The sequence below is a fragment of the Haliotis rufescens genome, unplaced genomic scaffold (genome assembly GCF_023055435.1).
Source record: "Haliotis rufescens isolate VD_foot unplaced genomic scaffold, xgHalRufe1.0.p SCAF_161, whole genome shotgun sequence".
In the NCBI taxonomy this organism is placed as follows: Eukaryota; Metazoa; Mollusca; class Gastropoda; order Lepetellida; family Haliotidae; genus Haliotis; species Haliotis rufescens.
Window position 1 is genome coordinate 107405 of NW_025963848.1, and position 25220 is coordinate 132624.

Here is a 25220-nt window from a genome sequence, read left to right on the forward strand (position 1 = left end):
AAAAGCAAACCACAATCAATTTACTCAACTCAATCAATCTATTACAGTAATCCGACTGATTGGCTTCAAGTGAAGATTACTCGTATACCCCTGTTCCCTGCTCGACTGTGTGGAATCAATGAGCACCAATTAGTGGTGCCTATTGACACAGTCATCGAGTACTTATAGTGGTTAAACTGCCACACCGTACCTACAAACACGGTATTGATTCGATGGTAGGGGAAGGGAGGCTGGTGGTTGAAGGTGTACACTTCGCGATGCTCAGATCCTGCAGCCTGTGACTGCCTGCCGAGTGTTCTGCTTAGACCACGGATTCAATGACTACAGTAGCGATATCCTCTTTAGGACATTTACTAAATTTGGACTAAATGTTCTGCAGGGATGGCAAAAAGTTGAATGACTACAGTTATGATTTTCTCTTTTGGACATTCACCAACTGCCTGACGAGTGTTCTGCTAAGATGGTACACGACTTAATGACTACAGTTATTATTTTCTCCTTTGGACATAACCAACTGCCTGACGAGTGTTCTGCTAAGATGGTACACGACTTAATGACTACAGTTATTATTTTCTCCTTTGGACATAACCAACTGCCTGACGAGTGTTCTGCTAAGATGGTACACGACTTAATGACTACAGTTATTATTTTCTCCTTTGGACATAACCAACTGCCTGACGAGTGTTCTGCTAAGATGGTACACGACTTAATGACTACAGTTATTATTTTCTCTTTTGGACATTCACCAACTGCCTGACGAGTGTTCTGCTAAGATGGTACATGACTTAATGACTACAGTTATTATTTTCTCTTTTGGACATTCACCAACTGCCTGACGAGTGTTCTGCTAAGATGGTACACGACTTAATGACTACAGTTAATATTTTCTCCTTTGGACATAACCAACTGCCTGACGAGTGTTCTGCTAAGATGGTACATGACTTAATGACTACAGTTATTATTTTCTCTTTTGGACATTCACCAACTGCCTGACGAGTGTTCTGCTAAGATGGTACATGACTTAATGACTACAGTTATTATTTTCTCCTTTGGACATTCACCAACTGCCTGACGAGTGTTCTGCTAAGATGGTACATGACTTAATGACTACATTTATTATTTTCTCTTTTGGACATTCACCAACTGCCTGACGAGTGTTCTGCTAAGATGGTACATGACTTAATGACTACAGTTATTATTTTCTCTTTTGGACATTCACCAACTGCCTGACGAGTGTTCTGCTAAGATGGTACATGACTTAATGACTACAGTTATTATTTTCTCCTTTGGACATTCACCAACTGCCTGACGAGTGTTCTGCTAAGATGGTACACGACTTAATGACTACATTTATTATTTTCTCTTTTGGACATTCACCAACTGCCTGACGAGTGTTCTGCTAAGATGGTACATGACTTAATGACTGCAGTTATTATTTTCTACTTTGGACATAACCAACTGCCTGACGAGTGTTCTGCTAAGATGGTACATGACTTAATGACTACAGTTATTATTTTCTCCTTTGGACATAACCAACTGCCTGACGAGTGTTCTGCTAAGATGGTACATGACTTAATGACTGCAGTTATTATTTTCTCTTTTGGACATAACCAACTGCCTGACGAGTGTTCTGCTAAGATGGTACATGTCTTAATGACTACAGTTATTATTTTCTCCTTTGGACATTCACCAACTGCCTGACGAGTGTTCTGCTAAGATGGTACATGACTTAATGACTGCAGTTATTATTTTCTCTTTTGGACATAACCAACTGCCTGACGAGTGTTCTGCTAAGATGGTACATGACTTAATGACTACAGTTATTATTTTCTCCTTTGGACATAACCAACTGCCTGACGAGTGTTCTGCTAAGATGGTACATGACTTAATGACTGCAGTTATTATTTTCTCTTTTGGACATTCACCAACTGCCTGACGAGTGTTCTGCTAAGATGGTACATGACCTAATGACTGCAGTTATTATTTTCTCTTTTGGACATAACCAACTGCCTGACGAGTGTTCTGCTAAGATGGTACATGTCTTAATGACTACAGTTATTATTTTCTCTTTTGGACATTCACCAACTGCCTGACGAGTGTTCTGCTAAGATGGTACATGACTTAATGACTACAGTTATTATTTTCTCTTTTGGACATTCACCAACTGCCTGACGAGTGTTCTGCTAAGATGGTACATGACTTAATGACTGCAGTTATTATTTTCTTTTCTGGACATAACCAACTGCCTGACGAGTGTTCTGCTAAGATGGTACATGACTTAATGACTACAGTTATTATTTTCTCTTTTGGACATTCACCAACTGCCTGACGAGTGTTCTGCTAAGATGGTACACGACTTAATGACTACAGTTATTATTTTCTCCTTTGGACATTCACCAACTGCCTGACGAGTGTTCTGCTAAGATGGTACATGACTTAATGACTACAGTCATTATTTTCTCTTTTGGACATAACCAACTGCCTGACGAGTGTTCTGCTAAGATGGTACATGACTTAATGACTGCAGTTATTATTTTCTTTTCTGGACATAACCAACTGCCTGACGAGTGTTCTGCTAAGATGGTACACGACTTAATGACTACAGTTATTATTTTCTCCTTTGGACATAACCAACTGCCTGACGAGTGTTCTGCTAAGATGGTACACGACTTAATGACTACAGTTATTATTTTCTCCTTTGGACATTCACCAACTGCCTGACGAGTGTTCTGCTAAGATGGTACATGACTTAATGACTACATTTATTATTTTCTCCTTTGGACATAACCAACTGCCTGACGAGTGTTCTGCTAAGATGGTACATGACTTAATGACTACAGTTATTATTTTCTCCTTTGGACATTCACCAACTGCCTGACGAGTGTTCTGCTAAGATGGTACATGACTTAATGACTACAGTTATTATTTTCTCCTTTGGACATTCACCAACTGCCTGACGAGTGTTCTGCTAAGATGGTACATGACTTAATGACTACAGTTATTATTTTCTCCTTTGGACATAACCAACTGCCTGACGAGTGTTCTGCTAAGATGGTACATGACTTAATGACTACAGTTATTATTTTCTCCTTTGGACATTCACCAACTGCCTGACGAGTGTTCTGCTAAGATGGTACATGTCTTAATGACTACAGTTATTATTTTCTCTTTTGGACATTCACCAATGCCTGACGAGTGTTCTGCTAAGATGGTACATGACTTAATGACTGCAGTTATTATTTTCTTTTCTGGACATAACCAACTGCCTGACGAGTGTTCTGCTAAGATGGTACACGACTTAATGACTACAGTTATTATTTTCTCCTTTGGACATAACCAACTGCCTGACGAGTGTTCTGCTAAGATGGTACACGACTTAAAGACTACAGTTATTATTTTCTCCTTTGGACATTCACCAACTGCCTGACGAGTGTTCTGCTAAGATGGTACATGACTTAATGACTACATTTATTATTTTCTCCTTTGGACATAACCAACTGCCTGACGAGTGTTCTGCTAAGATGGTACATGACTTAATGACTGCAGTTATTATTTTCTCCTTTGGACATAACCAACTGCCTGACGAGTGTTCTGCTAAGATGGTACATGACTTAATGACTACAGTTATTATTTTCTCCTTTGGACATTCACCAACTGCCTGACGAGTGTTCTGCTAAGATGGTACATGACTTAATGACTGCAGTTATTATTTTCTCCTTTGGACATAACCAACTGCCTGACGAGTGTTCTGCTAAGATGGTACACGACTTAATGACTACAGTTATTATTTTCTCTTTTGGACATAACCAACTGCCTGACGAGTGTTCTGCTAAGATGGTACATGACTTAATGACTACAGTTATTATTTTCTCCTTTGGACATAACCAACTGCCTGACGAGTGTTCTGCTAAGATGGTACATGACTTAATGACTACAGTTATTATTTTCTCCTTTGGACATTCACCAACTGCCTGACGAGTGTTCTGCTAAGATGGTACATGACTTAATGACTACAGTTATTATTTTCTCTTTTGGACATAACCAACTGCCTGACGAGTGTTCTGCTAAGATGGTACATGACTTAATGACTACATTTATTATTTTCTCCTTTGGACATAACCAACTGCCTGACGAGTGTTCTGCTAAGATGGTACAGGGGTCAATGACTACAGTTATTATTTTCTCTTTTGGACATTCACCAACTGCCTGACGAGTGTTCTGCTAAGATGGTACAGGGGTCAATGACTACTAGCCATGATAATTTCAAATCCTACACTGTTTTATTTTCACAGACATTATGTTACTCTTCCGTCCTGTGTTTCGGATAACACGTGTATACTCTTACAGACCCTGATACAAATATATATCAAATACAGCCCATGCAAGTCTATAATGTTTGGCAAGTCTAGATCACTGCAGTATCAGTATCTGAAAATGAAGAGAGTCACTGGGCTCCATTTTATTATATTTTTATTAAGATAACTGAACAACTGTTTTTTTATGTACGATATGTTCATTTCAGAGACTAGATTTTAATCTAGCATACGATCAGTGTACGGAATTCCTCAATGACATTGGGATGTTTACTAAGTCTGCTTCAAGATGACACCCTCTTTCCTACCCTTGGCAAAATGTGTGTAAAAATGTATGCCCGCAGGAAGTTGTTGTGTATGTAAATGCGTGCATGAGCTTGTATAATGATATGTAGGATACCACGTGAGCGCACGCGTGCATTTTATAACGCACACCTGTTTGTGTATTTGGTATGTGCCTGTGTATGCTCTTTGTGCGTGCGGGTGTGTGTTGGTGTGTTTGTGCGAGTGTGTGTACGTGTGTGTGTGTGTCTTTTTAGTATGTATTGTGTTGTGTGTTTTTTCATGACTTGCGATTAGTTTTTTAATGGCTGGAAGTTAGCATTATGGTTATGTCTTGTATATTTTTATATGTATAGGCCATCTTAAGACAAATAAACAATTACAGAAAACTACGGTTATAACGAACTCAAAGGGACTACTATTTTTAGTTCGTTATAACCGTAGTTCGTTAAAAGCATATATATAGTATAACTACAGCAAATAGTCGGGACTAAAAAGTAAGTTCGTTATAAGAGTGTTCGTTATAACCGTAGTTTACTGTATTATTATTATTACTATGGAATGCACTACGCTTATTTTGGGTTACACGTCGTGTAAGAGATCCACTCTCGTCCTTTTGGGTCACCATGCGATGTGTTTCCCAGAGTGCGTTGTGTAAATCCGTCACATGGGAGATCCGCAGTCATTGTGTAAATACAACACCTCGCGTCAGTTGTCCAATGATCCACATTCGACATTGGCCATTCTGCTCTTCGGTTGCTTAGGTTAGATCAGATATCTGCTTAAACGGTTTAAGGCGTTTCTAAGTGAGAAGACATTAAACTACGACTGGTATCGATGTTTTCAGGCATAATGGTTAACTAACACTCTTAATGTGGGGCCGAATTATACCATCATCACGTAACTAGGGATGATGGCGTATCGCTTGAGAAATGTTCTCTGTTGTCACTCCATTGTGCGTTCCCTAAAGGGTATTGTTGAACTAGCATCTGTTCCAAATGAGATACATGCCCTGTATTTGCTTAAAAATATTGTGACAATTCAAATTCACTGATGCAGTCTCCTTGATTCCTTCCTGCACAAATCCGTTACTGTCATCACACAAGCAATATGGTTAACGTTTATGGCTCAGATGTCGAACCCTCTTCACTTTGATCCGCGTCATCACCACATAGGTCATCATTATCGCGACTGGAGCGTTCACTGGGGAATTATAGAATCCTTTTGAGGCTTGATATTAAAACATTTTCACAAATATTGTATGAGTCATGGTCTGATGTATGAGTAGGCCGCGATATCATGGTGGAAGAGCTGTATTCGGTTACAGTGGGTGGCTGGTCAAGCTATACTCAGTGGTGTGGGTGTAATTGATCTATTTAAGTGTTTATTTATTATTGGGGTGGGGGTTGTGGGTTGAGGTATATTAAGGGTAGGAAATGAGTGTGTCAGGTGTGGTTGTCACTGTCAGGAGATGATAGCGATTAGTGTGGGTGATTATCAAGGCTACTCAGTTGTTGGGACAGTGAACGTTGGAGAAGGAACGGCTTATCAAAGGTTGCACACATTAAGGGTACGGGTGTGCCAAGCTTGTTAGTGATGGTGTACGTAAAGGGTACGGGTGTGCCAAGCTTGTTCGTGATGGTCGATATTAAGGGTACGGGTGTGCCAAGCTTGTTAGTGATGGTGTACGTAAAGGGTACGGGTGTGCCAAGCTTGTTCGTAATGGTCGACATTGAGGGTACGGGTGTGCCAAGCTTGTTAGTGATGGTCGACATTAAGGGTACGGGTGTGCCAAGCTTGTTAGCGATGGTCAACATTAAGGGTACGGGTGTGCCAACTTGTCAGTGGGGCAGTGGTAAACGTAGAGGGTGAGAGTGGTCCTAACGGAGATTACGGGTTGGATGGCCTGAGATGGTCTAAGCTTGTCAGAGGTGTTCAACATCAGAAATAGAGATTACCTAGGCCGGTTAACGTTGTTAGACATAATTTGGAGAGGTGGACAAGAATGGTAGACACGAAGCGTAAGCATGCACTAAGCTGGTCAGCGCGTGGACCAAACTAGTGGTAGTAGAACTATGGGTTTAGATGGCCCAAAATCGTCAATCGTGGTTTATATCAAGCCTGCGACCCCATCCACTCGTAAATTGCTGAAGTAATAAGTTTGACGACCGACTGATCAATCACAAACTTGTCATGGTATACCTTCGGAATCGGGAGGTCAGACAATTTGTGCAGCTTCAATATCTGACTTTTCGATACACCCCGAATAGACCTAATAAGGCCACTCAACCCTTAGGGAGTCACAACCACAAGGCCACTCCGTAGACAATATCCGTTGCATGATACACCGTCAATAGCGTTCCAACACTTAAAACACTCAACGCACATCCTGTCAATATGTCGAAATAAACTTTGCAACATACGACCATCATTTCAACACCTCATCCCCATACGTTAAATAAATCTCAAGTACATGACTGAAATACAAATGTTTATATTATCAGTCAAAGTTTACAAGGAACACGAAACCCTCCCCTTCCCACCTGCCTCGAAGCGCCAATTAATCATGGAGATAAAAGCATGGCGGATAGCAAGCCCCTGTAATTTTAATTCATCGGGCTTTTTAACTCGACAAAACGTAATTGCAGTTTTCTAACTCCTCCCGACTTCATTGTCACGTGTGGAGATAACATTGTATGGGGGGCTTTAACGTACAACGATTCTTTTATAATTCTAAAAGTGTTTAAAACGTTTCGTCATTGACTTTGGGGTTCGCATTTGTCTTCGCCCGTCCACACTCCAAGTGTTCAGAATAAACACAATCGTCGCAGACGTCTTTTTTTAGGATACGCACGGAATTATAATTGCACCCTTAGAATATTAAGCGAGTAGGTGTTATTAAAAATGAAGTTAATGGGGTTTAAACGTTTATGAGTGAGTGAGCTCTTACATTGCTCATAGTAGTACTAAAGCGATTTCACGACGGGGTTACTAATAAATTTTTCACACATTTTTTTGGTATCAATTTGGGTTCGTCGAGGCGGGCAAACGTTGATACTACGGGGCGACGTATGTGTTTACATGTAATCGATCAAGTTGTGTCCTGGGGGGCTGGGGGGTAGCCTTGTGGTCACGCGGAAGACCCGGGTTCGATTCCTCACATGGGTACAATGTGTCAAGCCCATGTTCCAGTGTCCCCCGCCGTGATATTGCTGGAATATTAGTAAAAGCGGTAAAAACAACACTCAATCACTTTTGTGTCAGGATACGTCAGCTAGTGTTATAAAGTTTCTGATGTTTTGTTAAACGCCGCAGCAATATTCCTGCTTTATCAAGACGGCCTTTAAATAATTGTGTCTGGACCAGACAAACCAGTGATTGGTACTACAAACAACCGTCAGGTTACTTCGACTCCAGCTGCTATAAACATAGCTGAAATATTGATACAAGTGACGTTAAACAACATAAACTCATTACTACATAGAATTGTTCTGTCAGATATCGACACTCGCTTCTCTCGAAATTCGGGTAACTTGATACTCCAGTCGAGGGACTTCAAGCTTGTCGGACAGGGATAGTTGGCAAACAGTCAACACCCCTCTCCATGATTCAAATCGGGTTCTATCCCAGAAGGAGACATATGGCTTTTCGTTTAATTAGCTGCTTCTGTTTCGAAGCACCATGCACGGAGAAATTACAATTAAATTTGCAGACTCCATTCCCTGGCGCTTCGAACACTTTTTCCCAGCACGAACAGAAATTTATTACGTGACATTGGAACTTGTTGTATCCACCGAGAACTGGACTATTTTCTTATTTCAAATCCAATTACGCTGATAAAGTCGTTGCACCAAATGGCCGGAGAGACGATACCTGCCATGACACCCAACAAGACGAGAGCGACACCTTGCGGCAAGGAATAACAAGGGCGATAACCAGAATACAGCTCAAGGTGACGTGGTCCTGAAGTATCGTCTAGACCCAATCATGAATCATTTATGGCGTCCTCAGCGATAGAAGATTACACACAGTCACACACTGTCAGGCCAGTGAAAGGAAATAACTATAACACAGGCGATAAATAAATAAATAAATAAACAAATAAATAAATAAATGTTAGATTCACAAACTTCACAATAAAACCAACAACAACACGCTTCAACGTGAATTATTTACCTTACATTAACATTAAACTGCTGAAAGCGAAATTAAAAATGTACCTTACAGGTTCCGAATTTTATAACGAAAAATCGATAAACCTTTCCTATCTATTTCACTCCAAGCTGGGTAATTGGAATTGATGCTTTCTTTGAGAAAATACACGGACCACAGTAAGAGCTTGAGTTTGTGTGATGTGAGGAATTTGATAAGAATTTTGTCAGTCATCCTCAAGGCTTCTGGAAGCCCAACTCTTGAAGACAGATGGCTGTATGGAATGTATATCCTTACGTCCAGCGCTGATCGATCGACTCGAGGGAGTGCGGATATATACCTTCAATATCGGTCCTTTAATAAACCTATCCTGTGTCTCTCCCTGTACAAACCATGCAATTATGTCATAAAACTGCTGACAACGCGAAATGGTATTCAGTAATTGTGAATAGAGTAGGCTCTTTAGAGGGACATCGAGTCTGGGGTATGGCTCCCTGTATGGAACGAGCCGATCTCATGTTGGTTAATTCCGATACATTTACACTGATGGTCTGGATATTTACATGTAAAATGATTGATTACCAATGTATTTTTGTACCTCCTGTGGAAATGAAGCTACTAGATAATCCGCTAGACTCTTGCCACCTTGGTTCACACATCTACCTGCTAAGCTAGGTGTTTGCAGACATAAGATTAATCACATTTGTTTTTAAATGTTGTGGGCAATGTACCAAAGACATTGTCGACATCGGATTTGAATTTCAATGGATCATTTATTGGCTCTGTCGGTGTTATTTTCCCGTGAAGGTCTGACGTTTTCTCATAATGTTTTCGCTAATGTCCCCATTAAAAAGCATCTTATAAATGTAAGTGTAAGAGCACGGTCGCCCAGCCGTCTCTCTCTCTCTCTCTCTCTCTCTCACTCACTCACTCACTCACTCTCTCACTCTCTCACTCACTCACTCACTCTCTCACTCACTCTCTCTATCTCTCTCTCTCTCTCTCTCTCTCTCTCTCTCTCTCTCTCTCTCTCTCTCTCAAGAGAACAGAGATTTGGTAGACATAGCCAGTGGCGGACACTGACGCATCCCGTGATATCCTTCTTATAGATACTGCTGCTGGTTGTAAGAAGATTTCACGCTCATGTACGTCTGGACTGAGCATCTAATGCCACAGTGTCCGGTGATACATCAGCATTACGCGATTACTGAAAACGAAGTTTCAGTTTGCAAATAGCAACAAGGCAACAGAATGATCTGTTCTGCATGTCGCACGCCGAGTCTCGGTTGTCGAACATCTAAATATCAAAATATGTTTCTCTTCATGTTGCACAAATGGACCAGACTAGAAGCACCTGTCCAAGAGCTTCCCCATGACCCATTTATTCAGAACTAAGACCATAAAATATTAATTATTAGATTTCCATTGAATTCTTTTCAAAAGCTTATTTGTTTGTCTATTTGCCGCACTCAGCAATATTTCAGGTACATGATGGCGGTCTGTAAATAATTGAATCTGGACCAGATTATCCAGTGACTGACATGATGAGTATCAATTTACGCAATTTGGATGCATGCATCAACAAAGTCACAGAGCCTGACCATCCGATCCCAATCGCCTCTTACGAGCATGGGTTTGGTTTACTGACGCTTCGACTATTAACATCGAACCGTACTCTCTCTAGGTTCAATAGAATGAGTATGTTTAAACGCCGCTTTTAACAGTAATCCAGTTATATCACGGCGTGACAGCTTAATGTGGGAGGAGAGCCCGAAGTGATGCAGGACTCAGACGTTGCTTACAACCTAGAAACATAATCGGGACGAACCGGGATTCGAACCCACAATCATAGGTTTCTTGTGTGCCCAAGGGACGCCACTCTGCACAGCGACTGCGGCGCCTTAGACGACTGGGCCACCCATGCTGCCTTTGGGTTCAATAACTGATGCTAGGGTGGTAAAATGAGTGAAGTTTTGCGCTGCTTAAGCAATATTCTAGCAATATCACGGCGAGGAACACAAGAAGTGGGCTTCACACAATGTGCCCATGTGGGAATCGAACCAGGGTCTTCTACGTGACGAGCGAACACCTTAACCACTACCCCACTGCCCCTAGGGTGGTGGAAGGTTGGACATGAGTTATTCAATAGCGAATAGTTTAGGATTCCAGTGATAATTAATATTTTTTCATTTATTACGACTACCTACATAACGAGTTTATCAGGGGGTTCTGATGTCACGTTCAGGGCTGTGCCGTAGAAACAGTCTGCCCAGAACATGGATGAAAACAAATAAAACATATGCATGGTGTTTATATGATGGAAATGGACGATTGCAATATTAATTCAGCGACAGTTTCATAAATCATTTCACCGCTTGCCACGAACCATCGTTTTGCCATTGTTCTTCACATTTCCGTCCTTGTTTGCAAAACAGTTGTGCAATTTTACATTTTGAGAACCCTAGAGCAGCGCGATCACATATCTCGCTACGGTTACCAAACATGTTTGTTGGTGTTTGTGTCTGAAACAGTACAATTCAGTCAGCTATTTACCTAAACTTTTAAACCAGCGTTGCTGACAGTATGTACACTTTTCAAAATCCATTTCACCTGTTCGCTAAAACGGGTATGCTAAGACGAAAATGAGGCACCCGTTTAAAATTCCGTTTACATTTGCGAAGCTAATGGTGCACTTACGTCCGATACGATCTATACGTGCTGTAGAGGGACAAGGGGTGGTTACCGTACACTTGACATCTAACACTTCAATGCCTGCCAAATAATAAGAAAATGACACGCAAATGGACCTAGCGGGTAGACTAGTTTACATATGCACCCGGTATAGAGTTCCCGGGGGGACAGAGGAACACAGTGCCGAGCCACACACCTGTTTATATAGGATTTATCAAGATTGGAATTATAGTTTCAGATAAAGATTAACCGAGTGAGTTAAGTCCAAAGTCGGATTGAGCAGTATTTAATTCTTTTTACATCTTAGCTTCTTGAGGGAAGACCGTTGTGATGCAGGTCTTAGACGTGTACTCGGGGCGGTTGGGTAGCCTAGTGGTTAAAGCGTTAGCTCATCACGCCGAAGACCCGGGTTCGATTCCCCATTGTGTTAAGCCCATTTCTGGTGTCCCCCGCCGTGGTATTGCTTGGATATTGCTAAAAGCGGCGTAAAACCATACTCACTCACTTAGACGTTTACCACTTTGAGTACGGGTATGGTGATGTTAATTTGCGAGTAATGCCCCTAATGATGCAGATGTTACGTACTGGCGAAACCCACGTTCACAGTATGGTGCTGACAAACCGAGAAACACAATCACGCTGAATCTAGAATCCAAACCCACATCGATTCTGAAACGACTAAGGGGTGAAGAGGTCCACAACGACTTGTGGCGCTTGGTCCACTGGGCCAACAAAGGCTCCTATAGATAATGATGGTTAATTAACAGAATTACGTACGGGCGTTGTAAGTTCGTTCATAAAGGTCATCGGTGATTTCCGGCGTTCTTCGGGAACCCCTGTGGGGCAAAATGGATCCCCAGTACCTCAATGTCTGGCTTACTGGAATATTTCCAGGCCGCTAGGATTTAGAGTATTTGAACACAGGAATAGTTCTTACTGCCTCGTAGAGTATCGTTCACATACTCATTCCTCCTGCGAGTGAGTGAGTGAGTCGCTTTTAACGCTGTTTTGAATACACATTTTTTTAGTTATATCACGACGTGTCAGCTTGATGTGGGTTGAAAACCCGAGGTGATGACGGTCTTCACCGCTTTGTTGAAACCCACGACCACGAATATGGTGTCATACCTGGAAATCGGGGCGAATCGGGATTCAAACCCAAGATAAGTAGTGTCTGGCACGCATAAGGGACGCAACTCTGTATAGAGAATTGTGGAGCCTTAGACGACTGGGCTAACCGTGTCCCCTCACTCGTCACGAACATTCCGTACAGCATTCAGAGAGGTAAAGGCCACTTAGGCGACGCTCTTATTTAGCAGCGTAGGAGCAAAACACACACAAACAAATCACTTACGATATTTTCACCAAAGGCATTGCGAAAGTTGGCGTGCGGGGCTTTACGTAAGTGGAACTTGTAATGGAACGCACAATCGAAACAAAAGCAGTAGAATGAATAATAGCATGCCAGGATAAGCATGTCATGAATTCTTATGAATATATACGTCAAGAAGATTAACTTACAGCTTACTTTACCCAAAATGCAGACAACAATAAAGAATCAGTGACATCGTGCAGCATAATAATACCACAAAAGCCCCGCCCATTCTGTTATCAGCCAATCAGAAAACAGTATTCCGTCAGTGGGAGTGGTCTATTTTTTCGGGTCGTGGAAACCTGTTCGCTTATCAAATGCCACAGAATAGCGTGCACTTAATGTATTCGACACCATCTCGACTGCGAGGTATGCATGCTGAATAACTTGTGAACAAACCACGCTGTTAAATCGAAGCAGGCAGGAACTATTTTCTTACCTGCAGAAGGCGCGCAATGTCTCCACGTCGACGCCGCAGCACATCTTCCGCTGAGAGTACTGCATGTTCTGGTACTGGCTACTGTAGTCTGTGAAGCAGCTATAAGCCTGCGATTTGACATCCTGGGGACATTCTCCCTTCACCCCACATACCACTGAAACAAACAACAACAACAACAATAATAAATAGACAGTCAGCTAATAGCGAGTGAGTTAAAATTTAACGTCGCATCGGCATTACAGTAAACTACGGTTATAACGAACTCAAAGGGACTACTAATTTTAGTTCGTTATAACCGTAGTTCGTTATAAGCATATATACAGCATAACTACAGCATATAGTCGGGACTAAAAAGTTAGTTCGTTATATCCGTTAGTTCGTTATAAGCGTGTTCGTTATAACCGTAGTTTACTGTATTTCAGCCATATAGCGACGACAGCTGATAGACACGTCAGTGTTCGAGGTCTTGGTGTCTCAGTGTCTCATTTATAAAAGCAGTAAAGATCACATGTCTGTCATGTCATTGGAACAACCTCGATTTTTATTGGTTAATCAGAGGTTTCAAATCTCAATAACATGATTTTGGTTGAAACTTCTCGTTTTGGTTCCCTATCCAATTTTAGATAAAATACAGTATGAAGAACGTTTATCACAGTAATTGTATACGCATGTCATTACATTTGACCATAAAAACTTTCATTAGAAACAAATGACCGTTAAAATCTATAACAACCACGTGACCTTGACCTGTGGGTGCAAGGTCAAGGACACGCTGACACAAGCGCGGAGTCCAGCAAACGGAGCAAAATCCATAAATTTGTAAAAGTGAAAATGGATGGGACAGGTTGTCCGGCATAAGAATCTCGTCCCACAAGATCGATTGACCTGCAGTAAGACACGCTGTCACCGCCAACACGTCCCTCTCGTTAACTCACGAGAGAACAGGCGAAAATGTTTTAGCCGTAATTTAAAACAAAATATTTACGACCTTTGATGTAGGAAAAATAGAAAGAGGTGTACGCTTGCCAATTTTCCCCGTTGAGTGTTTACTGTGCGAGAACCTTGAAAGCACTAGCTTTTGATGTTGGCGGAAAAAACACTGTTAAACGTATAGTTGAATTACCCTCGCGGGTACTGTTCTTCCAAACAACTGCACATTCTCTTGTACGTCTTCCACTATCTACACCCTGTCTCTTGAAATATTCATTGGAAGGCCCCTCAAAAGCGAGTCTCAGGCCTAATTGATATGCATGACTGTACCAGTCTCACTAAAGTCTCTTTGATATCTCCGTAAGTCTGGCGGCACAACGAGTGTCTGTGAAAACTTCGCGCTTGGCGTTGAAATGGTGCGGAAATGCCTTGTGAACCGTTTCGTCATTAGGAACACCGGTTAAAAACAAAGTCAACCTGATTTAGTGTGGAGTTTCTCTGGACGCCGGACGTCAAAACGTCACGATGACGTGTGAACGTTAACGCTATCCTACCTTTCGCTCATATCCGGGTACTCGGAAAACAATGGGAGTCATGATATAAAAAGAAGGTGTGACGTCATTCTTGTAATGATTCTCACAGATAGGAGAAATATTTACTCAACACCAATGCCTCCATTTAGATTCAGAGCCAGTTTATTGCGATACTTTCAGTTGATGTAAAAACTTCAAAGGAACTGGCGATTTCGCAACACAAAGGACCCCGGACGCTTCGCATAGAACAGGGGGCGGTCGGGGGGCCTAGTTGTTAAAGCGTTCGCTCGTCACGCTGAAGACCCGGGTTCGATTCCCGACATGGGTACAATGTGTGAAGCCTATTTCTAGTGTCCCCCGCCGTGATGTTGCTGGAATATTGCTAAAAGCGGCGTAAAACCATACTTACTCACTCACTCACTCGCACAGAACAGGTTGGTGTTTGCGATCGCCACCAAGACACCAGTTACTATAGTGAAATAATAAAAGCTCGAGCATGTATGAGCGTCCAACCCAATCAAACGAAACCGTCGCTTCTCTGCTCCCAGTGACTCCCCTTTGACGCCGGTAGAGGGCGTTGAAGGGGTTATGGGGTGCAACAGAGGCACTATATCTCTGTCAGATCATATCCAACGTCAAGATGGAACATGTCAAACTGGAACGCCAGTTAAATCAATACGCTGGACTTTTTTTCAACAAGAATGTGATGCCGCTGCCCTTAACACTTCAGTAAACAAGGCAGGATAAGAACCGCGAGATGGGGGAAGGTAGATGTTCAGGTGGTGAGCTGAGAAATGGAGCGAATCATTAGATGTTGATGTGAATGAAATACACCAGGTGTGAAAACAGATACAGTGAGAACAAAAGTAGGATGTATGTTCTCGATAAGGGCCGAAATGCCCGGTGATATGACCCTAATCGTGTTTATTTTATCCTTCTGTGTGTGAACATGCTTGTGTAGGGTAGAGGTGAACATGTTTCCTTATGTTAAAATCTCTGTGCCATCTTGGCAGGAATCAGATTGCCCTAGCAGATTACTGTATACTTAAACCTCCAGCCACGTCTTGAAGACATCACTGTGTCGTGGCTCGGCCTATGATATGGCAGTTGATGGTAAATACTTTATAATCATGTGTTGTGATATTGATAATTACTGTAATAAATCTGGCAGTGTCTGCAACAGGAAGACCGACTCCCTTCTTGTCTTGTAATTCGAATACACGTATAAAATAGCACCTGCACATTCCGGGGAAAGTGAGTGAGTATGGGTTTACGCCGCTCTTAGCAATATTCCAGCAATATCACGGCGGGGGACACCGGTAATGGGCTTCACACATTGTACCCATGTCGGGAATCGAACCCGGGTCTTCGGCGTGACAAGCAAAGGCTACCCTGCCGCCCCCACTCAAATAAAGGTCCGTCTTAACCATATTTAAGTATATTTTGGATTTTTTTCATTAGCAGTATTTGATACGGAGCGTGACGCATAGCAATCCTCGCAATGTGTTATGCAGAGTTGCGTCCCCTAGATGAGAAAGGATATCATACCCAAAGGCTCGAATGTAAGATACCGCTCTGTAACAAGCACTAGTCTGACAGCATCCTATCCATGCGACCGTTCATTCTAACTTATTTGACACGCCATGATAAAACCGAACAGCTGCGGTGTAAAACCCAACGTATTCGCTCACAATTCATATGACCCGAAAGAGAAAACGTTTATCACTTAGAAGGTAGAATTAACATACAATGAAACATCGCGAATCCCGAATTGAACTAAAAAGACGAGGAAAAAACCCTTTTAACCAAGGCATATCTGAAGACATGAAGTTTAAAATGAATCCAACTCAAGGCTAGATTGCCTCAGCATTGTTATGGGCACCATTGGAATTTTCCTTTTTATGGAATGAGAGATTAACTTTATTAATATGAAAGAAAAGAGTGTTCCTTAACTTCTTTTGAGTAGAATATATTCTTAAATAAGATAAACAAAATTCTGGGACAAAATGTTAGCCAAATAACCATCTAGAAACGAGTTTGCAGATAAATCAGACAGTTTCATAATGGTATCAATAATACTTGCTGGGACTGCCGATTTGTCCGCGCATAGCCCTCCTTTAACTGCACATCAAATGATGATATTCGGTTATGCTTGTTTTCCTGTCGTTTCAAGAAAACCAAAACCAAATTCATCATGATCAAGAAAGCCCTGCACACTGTCAATGGTAATTACAGCCTCTCTTCTTTCATGTAGTCCCTGATGCTATTTACATAGCAAAGATGGTGTTTTTCCCATGCTGCAAAGTAGCTATTTTCCCCATTTGCCATCGCCTTATGGTGCCCCAAACGACAGATACATCACATTCCAAAGATACGTCAAAACAAGAAGATGAAACTTATTCTGTACATGAACTAACACAGCATCGTGGCCTCCGCCACAAGGTGTGGTACCGCTGATTGAAAAAACTCCCACTTCAATTGAACCGGAACTACCTTTCATGTTCTTCCGCATTCACAGTCACGGAGCAAATTCCAGGTCACGCGCCATTGGCTTGTTTCATACGTGATACACCAATACAATTCTTTGACAAATATACCATTCCCGCTGAAAAGCCGCAAAATAAATCACGAGGCAAGTACGGAGCACGGTAGGGGAAAAGAAAATATTATGAAAGCTCGTTTGCTGGGGTCGTAAACTGAAAATAAAAACCGCAGGCTTTAGCAGAAGATGAAGTCGGTTTTCACGTGGCCCGTCTAAATGCTTCAGAGAATTGGAATCGGTTACCAATCTAGTTTTTCAAGAAAGGGGTCGTTTTACAGTATTTAGACTTCCTCTGCTAATAGAGCATGTTCGAACAACGATACATGCAAGGTTTAGATGAAACAGATCGCTCGCTCAGCGCTCGTCAACGCACGTGCTAAACGTGATGCTCGTTGCGAAGAATTGCCTCGTTAAACTCGACCCAAACCCAGATGGGATATGATAAAATATGCAATGTGATCTGAAATGTGTTGATGATAAGGCTGTGAAGTAACGGACACACTGCGTGTTTTTCTTTCTGCTTGATTAGCCGAAGCTCTGGAGAAAAGGGAAGCCGAGACGGGAGCATCAAAAGTGAATCAAGAATTGCAATCTGGTTTCAACACATCCGGTCTCCACAGAGCACTCATGAAAATTCAACAAGGGTGGCACAAATTAAAACTTCATGTAATGACGGGGTCGCTGAACAGCAAGAATGGGCGGGATGACAAAATTATCACTGGCCCGAAACGTGTGCGCGTGACCGTGGGTCATCTTACGTAAGTTGCTTTCACTGGCTGTTTCACATTCAGAAATATTGAACAGATTTACCATTTTTTCAGACAAAGGACGCATTATTGTAAATATTAATCATCTCGCCGAAGACCCGGGTTCGTTTCCCGACATGGGTACAATGTGTGAAGCCCATTTCTGGTGTCCCCCGCCGTGATATTGCTGGAATATTGCTAAGAGCGGCGTAAAACCATACTCACTCACTCACCTGCATCAACTTCTGGCTTTCTTCCCACATTAAGCTGACACGCCGTGATACAACTTGAATAATTGAAAGCGGCGCTAAACTCACTCGCTCATTAACCGGAATCCCTACGAGGCTCAGTGACATAAACGAAATACTTGAACACCAAATCTTTAGGAAACATTTTTTCTGCTTTGTTCTTCAATGCCTGGATTGGTTAATTCCCAGTCCAATCTCAATTTGCCCATCTGAATGCCTTATATGATCTTATTACATTGTACTTCTTATCTCTACAAGAGAACGCGATGAACTATTATATGGCGGGATTTTGTTTGATGCAGATTGCCGTAAAATTCAGTACGTAGCTTCATTGTGTGTAACGGTCACACATGCATCATTGATGACGCAGCCATGTTGCAAACATTGTCTTTCATTCTCTGGAGATGTTACGTTTTATTGACAGTCATACTTGTCGGAGTACATTGTAACGTGATGAAAAGACGTGCAACCATAGAAATAGGTCAACTAATTAATTCGTCGTCTCTAGAAAATATACATTTGATCAATAAAACATGTACTTGACGTTTCAAGCCTTGGAAATAAAATCTCGATATTAGATACATTCACATTAATACGAGTTCTAGGAAATGTGTTGCCACAAGCTACAAGTACGTTGTTTCGTCTAACTGGGGTTATAAAGCAGTTAATGCATCAGAGAGCGTCATGGCAACCATTTATATAATGAAGCCCTGACGTTGAACATATTGTTACAGAAGCCTCAATAAAGAGTGAGTGAGTGAGTATGATTTTACGCCGCTTTTAGCAATATTCCAGCAATATCACGGCGGGGGTCACCAGTAATGGGCTTCACACATTGTACCCATGTCGGGAATTGAACATTGGTCTTCGGCGTGACGAGCGAACGCTTTAACCACAAGGCTACCCGACCGCCCCTCAATAAAGAAGATTTGATGCAAAGACATACATACCGACCAAAGGCGGGGTAGGGGTGGGGTGGGCCGGAGCGGGATGGTTGGGTGCATGGGTGTGAATTGGTGGGTTTGGTAGGTCGGGTAGGGGTGGTCTGGGTCGGGGTGGGATGGGTAGTAGGTTTATGTAGGGGTGTTTCCCGTCTATCAAAAGATCTGAGGATGAGTTGGAACTGGTCTTGATCATAATAACATCAGTCGCTATTTGATTGGATCCAGTACCTATTACCTCGAATAGTGCTGACACAATTCACTCACTCACAAAGTACCCCCCCCCCCCCCCCCCCCCCAGCAACACACACACACACACACACACACACACGCTTATGGTCGAACGCTTATTAGCTAATTGGCACAAAACACCATAGACGGTTTAAAACGGGGATTTAATATTGTTGGAATACTGCTAAAAGCGCCGTCAAACCAACACTCACTCACTCACTCTAAACCATCTCAATGTATCCTAAAATATCAACAAGAGGCAAAACAATATGTTTCTCATGTTCGCATGTTCCACATCAGACGTCGAAGCAACCTGCTTCTTATCGACTGAATTATTTATCCTTGGAATGAACGTGACAATGCGCCCGGATCTCAAGTCGATATAGAATGAAGTCTTTGAGCAGGTGTGAGTTTCGCAATGGAGCATGCGAGCTCAAAGACGCCAAGGAGTCCTCTCTACTCTGTTTTTACCGCACACCTAATACGACAAACCCACACCATCATGGAAGTCAGTACGTGCTTTTGATCAGCTAAGTCTATCAAATCCTCATTTGAGTCAAGAACCGCGATGCAGGATTACCCACGCTTTACCATGGTCAAATTATCAACAATCAACTGTTGTCAAACGGCAGAGGAGCCTACGTGAATGACCGACACAAATGACTATTTCACAAAACCAGACTCGTCGGTATACAGGATAGATAAATCATTCTCTGAAGTCGGCTATCCACACAAAATAACAAACCAGCCGTGACAGTGTAATTTATCCCGGTGTGCTATTGAAATAAATGCCACGTTTTCGCTTGGGTGCTTTTCGACGTATGGCGGCCTAACACCCCACTGCGTTCCTCGCCAAATATCCTAGTATTGGACCCATTGGTAGCCATTCCTCGCAATAAAATATCACAAAAATGTTGTATAATATTCATAACAGCATGAGACGTCTTTACACCCTCGACGGCCTCAACACCGCCCTAAATTAGCCATTGTTTTAATGTAATGCTATATGGTGAAATAAGACCATTTTGATATTGACTTGGGAAGCGTTTTGAACCCCGCTAGGTTCCGAATATTACCCACGTCAACGGGGGCAAGGCAATTTTGATATCGGCTTTCTATTGACTTGAACATTAGGTAGATATGATATTTTGCCACGTAAATATGAAATGTCAACGTGATTATAGCTTATATCATAGTTTTCTATTCCTCTGAGGCTACAGGAAGATCGCGTTTCAAGGTACAATATGTCACCATGACTCCCATAACGTTTGTTTAATGCCGCTCTCAGCAATATTCCAGCCATATGAAGGCGATCTGTATATATTCGAGTCTGGACCAGACATTCCAGTGATTGACATCATGAGCATCGATTTACGCAATTGGGATACGATGACATGCATCAACCAAGTCAACAGCCTTAACAACAAATCCCAATTGCCTCTAACAAGTATGGGTTGCTGAAAGCCATGTAGTGGCGCATAACTTTCTTTAGTTATTCAGTTATTCGGTTTAACAAGATGCTGGAAGATATGCATCACCGCAAGCAAGGGCATTGACCGTTTCACAACAGATATGAATTGACTGTGGCGGTTTGACCACTTGTGGTCGAGATGAATTACATTTATACAAAATAAGGTTAAAACCGTTAATATTTATGTGTTGGGCGTAACCAGCTCAACAGTATTAATTTACCTCGAAGCACGCTGTTCTAATGCCCACCCTTTATCGCCATTCCCAGCATCGAACCTACTTAACTGACGAACATGATGCGAAAAATGCCCCCAAATCTAACGCCATCATTTTCCATTAAATGACTGTTATTCCCCATCATATGATTCTCCGGAAATATATCTTGTCATCCCCTTGCTAAACTGTCTGACACATTTATTTTTTTGCTTTTTGAGCAAAGTCTACTGGTACGGTTGTTTCAGTACATGCCACTAATTCTGAAATAATAGCCCCCAATGTCTGATACGATTTCCCCTACGACTGTTATTAGCGCTCCAGCTGTTGAAACGAGCGCGAGGCTGTTTTCTATCACTGTAAGTCATTCACGGGTCGTATGTTTTCTCTGTTCGGTCATGTTGTGAGGGAAACACGATTTGTTTGGATGCAACCTCCCTTGCGAGGGTAAATGCCGGAAGACAGTTGCCAAGCATAGGTTAGATGGAGAAGTTAGTGCCGCGACGATAAGACCCGAATAAAGGACCGATTGTCGAATCTTGATGGTTTAATTTTTGTGTGTTTCAGTGAAGTATTTCTGTTCAGCTCAATCCTATAGTGTATTCCATCGTCATCGGGTACCCGTGGAAATTCCACGTAGATTAGGTTCCAGGCAACCCGTGCTTGCTCTAATTAAGTGGCGACTGGATCGGGTGGTCAGGCTTGGTGAGGCTTGGTAATATCAATCACTTTTTTTGTCCAGGATAGATTATTTACAGGTATAACTGGAGTATTGCTGAGTGCGGACAGACAAAGCTTGTCTCCATGAAGGAGAATGACCCGGCCCAAATAATTTGTCACAAAGCTAGATTTAACCCTGGTCAGTTTTATCACTGTTGTATGCAATACATATTATTGTCTTCAGTATACATATGTACATAAGTATATAGGTATGTGGTCTCCGGTGCTGTGTTTGTTCTCCTGAAGTATATCTGACATATAGTTGTGATATGGAATTATTTTAAGATTGTTCATGTCAAATGTCTATTATATTAATATGCAAACTACTGAAAAGACGTTAAGAACGCCCAATCCTTTCATATTTCTATTGATAAGATGTCATGCCATGACAGATTAACTATAGTAATGTGAAAATCTCGGGTGTTGTGAGTGGTATATTAGTGGGTGAGTGAGTTGGGTTTAACGCCGCTTTTAACAGTATTCTAGCTATATCACGGCGTGTCAGCTTAATGTAGGAGGAAAGCCCGAAGTGATGCAGGTCTCAGACGTTTACCACTTCGGTGAAACCCACGAGCACGGGTATGGTGCTGACAAACCTAGAACCATAATCGGGGCGAACCGGGATCCGAACCCGCAATCATAGGTTTCTGGCGTGCCCAAGGGACGCAACTCTGCACATCGAATCGCGGCGCCTTAGATGACTGGGCCACCCGTGCCCCCGAGTGGTATATTAACAGAACCCAGAGAAATTCTCCATGAAACTGTAAAAAACTTAGACTTTCCAAAGTATTGTATTCGTGGACTGGCATGCAATGTCCGTCACTAACACTGGAATCAATGTCCGAATCTCGAACTATAGCCGTCAATATTCAGACTCGAAGGTTCTTGTAGGATAACGCATAACATGCGCTACTCAACATTTGATAGAGATATCGCTTGTCCATAATGATTCTAAGATCTGATTTTAATGAGATTGATAATGAAACATCGTCTCCCTATCAAATGTTGAGTGGTATACTTTCTCGGGGATAACTTGTCGATTGGGAAACTCGGTTATGTTTAATGGTCATTGTCAATAATCACCCGTGGGAGTCTATCTGCTACATCAACTTGTAACGTTATCTGCACACAATACAAGACGGGGCAGTTTCAGTCGACTTCAGCACTTGTAAACACCCCCGTGTGATCCGCAATAACCCCTGACAATACCTAACACCATAAACCTATACTTTAACTGTTCTCCCCGAGGCAAACGTTCTTTCATATAATTGTATGTAAAGGTATCACTTAAACCATGGAAACCCGATCCACCCGACCGTCCGTTTAAAGAACAGTCCCTCTGACAATCTTACCATCATCGTTAGAACCACAGTCCGCCTTGATAACATCGCCCTAGTTTGTATAAACTGTCCAAGGCGAGGTCAGCGGTATCAGCTGGCCGGAATTCCAGCCGCGATCAGCTATTCAACACAAAGGTCCGACTTGACCAAACGGTCATCATCTCATTGCATTGTGGGTATAAACAAAGCCAGCGCGGACATTGATACCTCTCCTGGCATACCAGCGCTGCCGCCGGTACCCGGAGCTCCGACACTGTGCGGAGATTAGTACCGAGTAGTCGGAAACAACAGGTCACTTGATTGAAGCTGATTGTTTGAACTTCTAAACCCGTTGTTTACAATGACGCGAGGCCAAACCGCAGACACTCGCACATACAAGGAACCGTTGTTATCATGTTTAAAGGGTCGTACTGTTTACATTTTGAATAACAATCGAAATAAAGAGAAATAAATATTAGAATTGTGTTTTTTCACAATACTCTGGAACAATTACTTACTCCAAAATAACTACAGGCGAAAAAAATCCAGCCCAGACAAATTTGTGCACGAGTAATGTTGATGTGAAAAGGATCCTTTCTGTTAATCTACGAAACACGAACATACATAATTCTTAATCAAATATTTGGAATGTATCCCTTCATACATGCAAGCTCTATATTAGTTCGTGTTACAATAAATGAGACAAGTTTATCGACTAAAAGTAATTCTAAATAATAAAAAACTACTAAATTTTCCCGAAACATCACGGAAAGATTCGAACATATCCCTGCCCGCGTAACTTGAGGCCTGATTATCTGGGCTATAGCAACGAGCGCGACCAGTTTGATCCTCTCGGCTCTACGACAGCTGGTCAGGCGTGGTGTAGATAGAGACTCTTGGGCTAAACATGGCTGATATGGTTAGCTTTAATTACTTGCCTGTGTTGTTTATTATTCTCAAGCGATGAAGGTATTCTAAATGTTGCTCATTCCCAAAAGTTCACGAAGGTGAAAACTATAAACGAAGCCATGATTTGTAATGAGACTTCAAAATGGGTCGTAACTCGCAGCTCAGTGAAATCCTTTTAATGTGATAAGAAAACTTTTACGATTTAACAAAAAAATACATTTTTAAATGTCAAGTTTGACCTACTGTATCCGGGTGGCGCCCTCGTCGATAAAACGTAAAACAAGATTTTATTAGCAAAATAAATTTCCAATATTTCCTATTTAATGCCTCGCCGGTTTCAGTGTGTCGTTTGTTAGACGGTATTAGATGTCCCGTTGGACACACAGTAGTCGCCGTTATACCGTTATATCGATTCGTGAAATATCATTGATAAACCCTTCCGCGCAATATGTTCTACAACACTGCCCACTTGGGAAGATAAAGCGCCAGTAAATGTGCAATAACTATTTGTAACGAGCCGGTCGAATTATCTCCTTCCTCCCACAAGTCGGTTCTCTTTAGCCTCAATATACACCGAGACGAGCAAGCAAAAAACATCCATTAAATGAACGAAAATGAAAGTTCCTTCGCTTGTCAATGAACCTTCCACTATTGTCCAAGTCAAGCGGTCGCATGATTTGTTGCACAAATCGAGGCCCCTGGTTATAACCAGCGCTTGGTTATAAAGGGACTATGTTATAAAGGTGTGCGGCGGAAAGAGTACTGGACGTGGATCAGCGTGGGGTCGTGATGTCGCAGTCGTGCAGAACGCGGGGAAGGAAGGCGAAGGTTGGGTTATCGTGGTTGCAGCTCCGTTTCTCGTTGTAAGATGCGCCATTCTTGAGGGCGCTGTTGTGGAGTTGGTGAAACCATGCACTTTAATTCAATTACAGCGCGTGGAGTAGAATATATTATTAGGACAATCGATGACGTGGTGATGCATAAGGGTAGTTCCGATTGTACAATATTGTATTAAGTTCACAATTGCATGTTGTATATTGAACGCGGTTGTAGAGATAAAAACAACAGAGTGTTGTCAGCAGTGGTAAGGGGCTTAAATTAAGCTTTTATGGTCTCTCGCGTGGATTCTCGGACTTAATAGATGCAGGGTACGCCAGGTTATTTGTCAG

General features: G+C 42.1%; 1 protein-coding gene across 1 annotated transcript in view; it reads right to left on the reverse strand.

Moving 5' to 3' along the window:
• Positions 1–25220, reverse strand: part of LOC124133855 — a 154344-nt gene that overhangs the window by 43900 nt on the left and 85224 nt on the right. The window contains exon 2 of the mRNA XM_046498438.2: positions 13250–13403. Within this exon, the coding sequence (XP_046354394.1) occupies positions 13250–13403 (154 nt within the window). The remainder of the gene's footprint in view (positions 1–13249; positions 13404–25220) is intronic.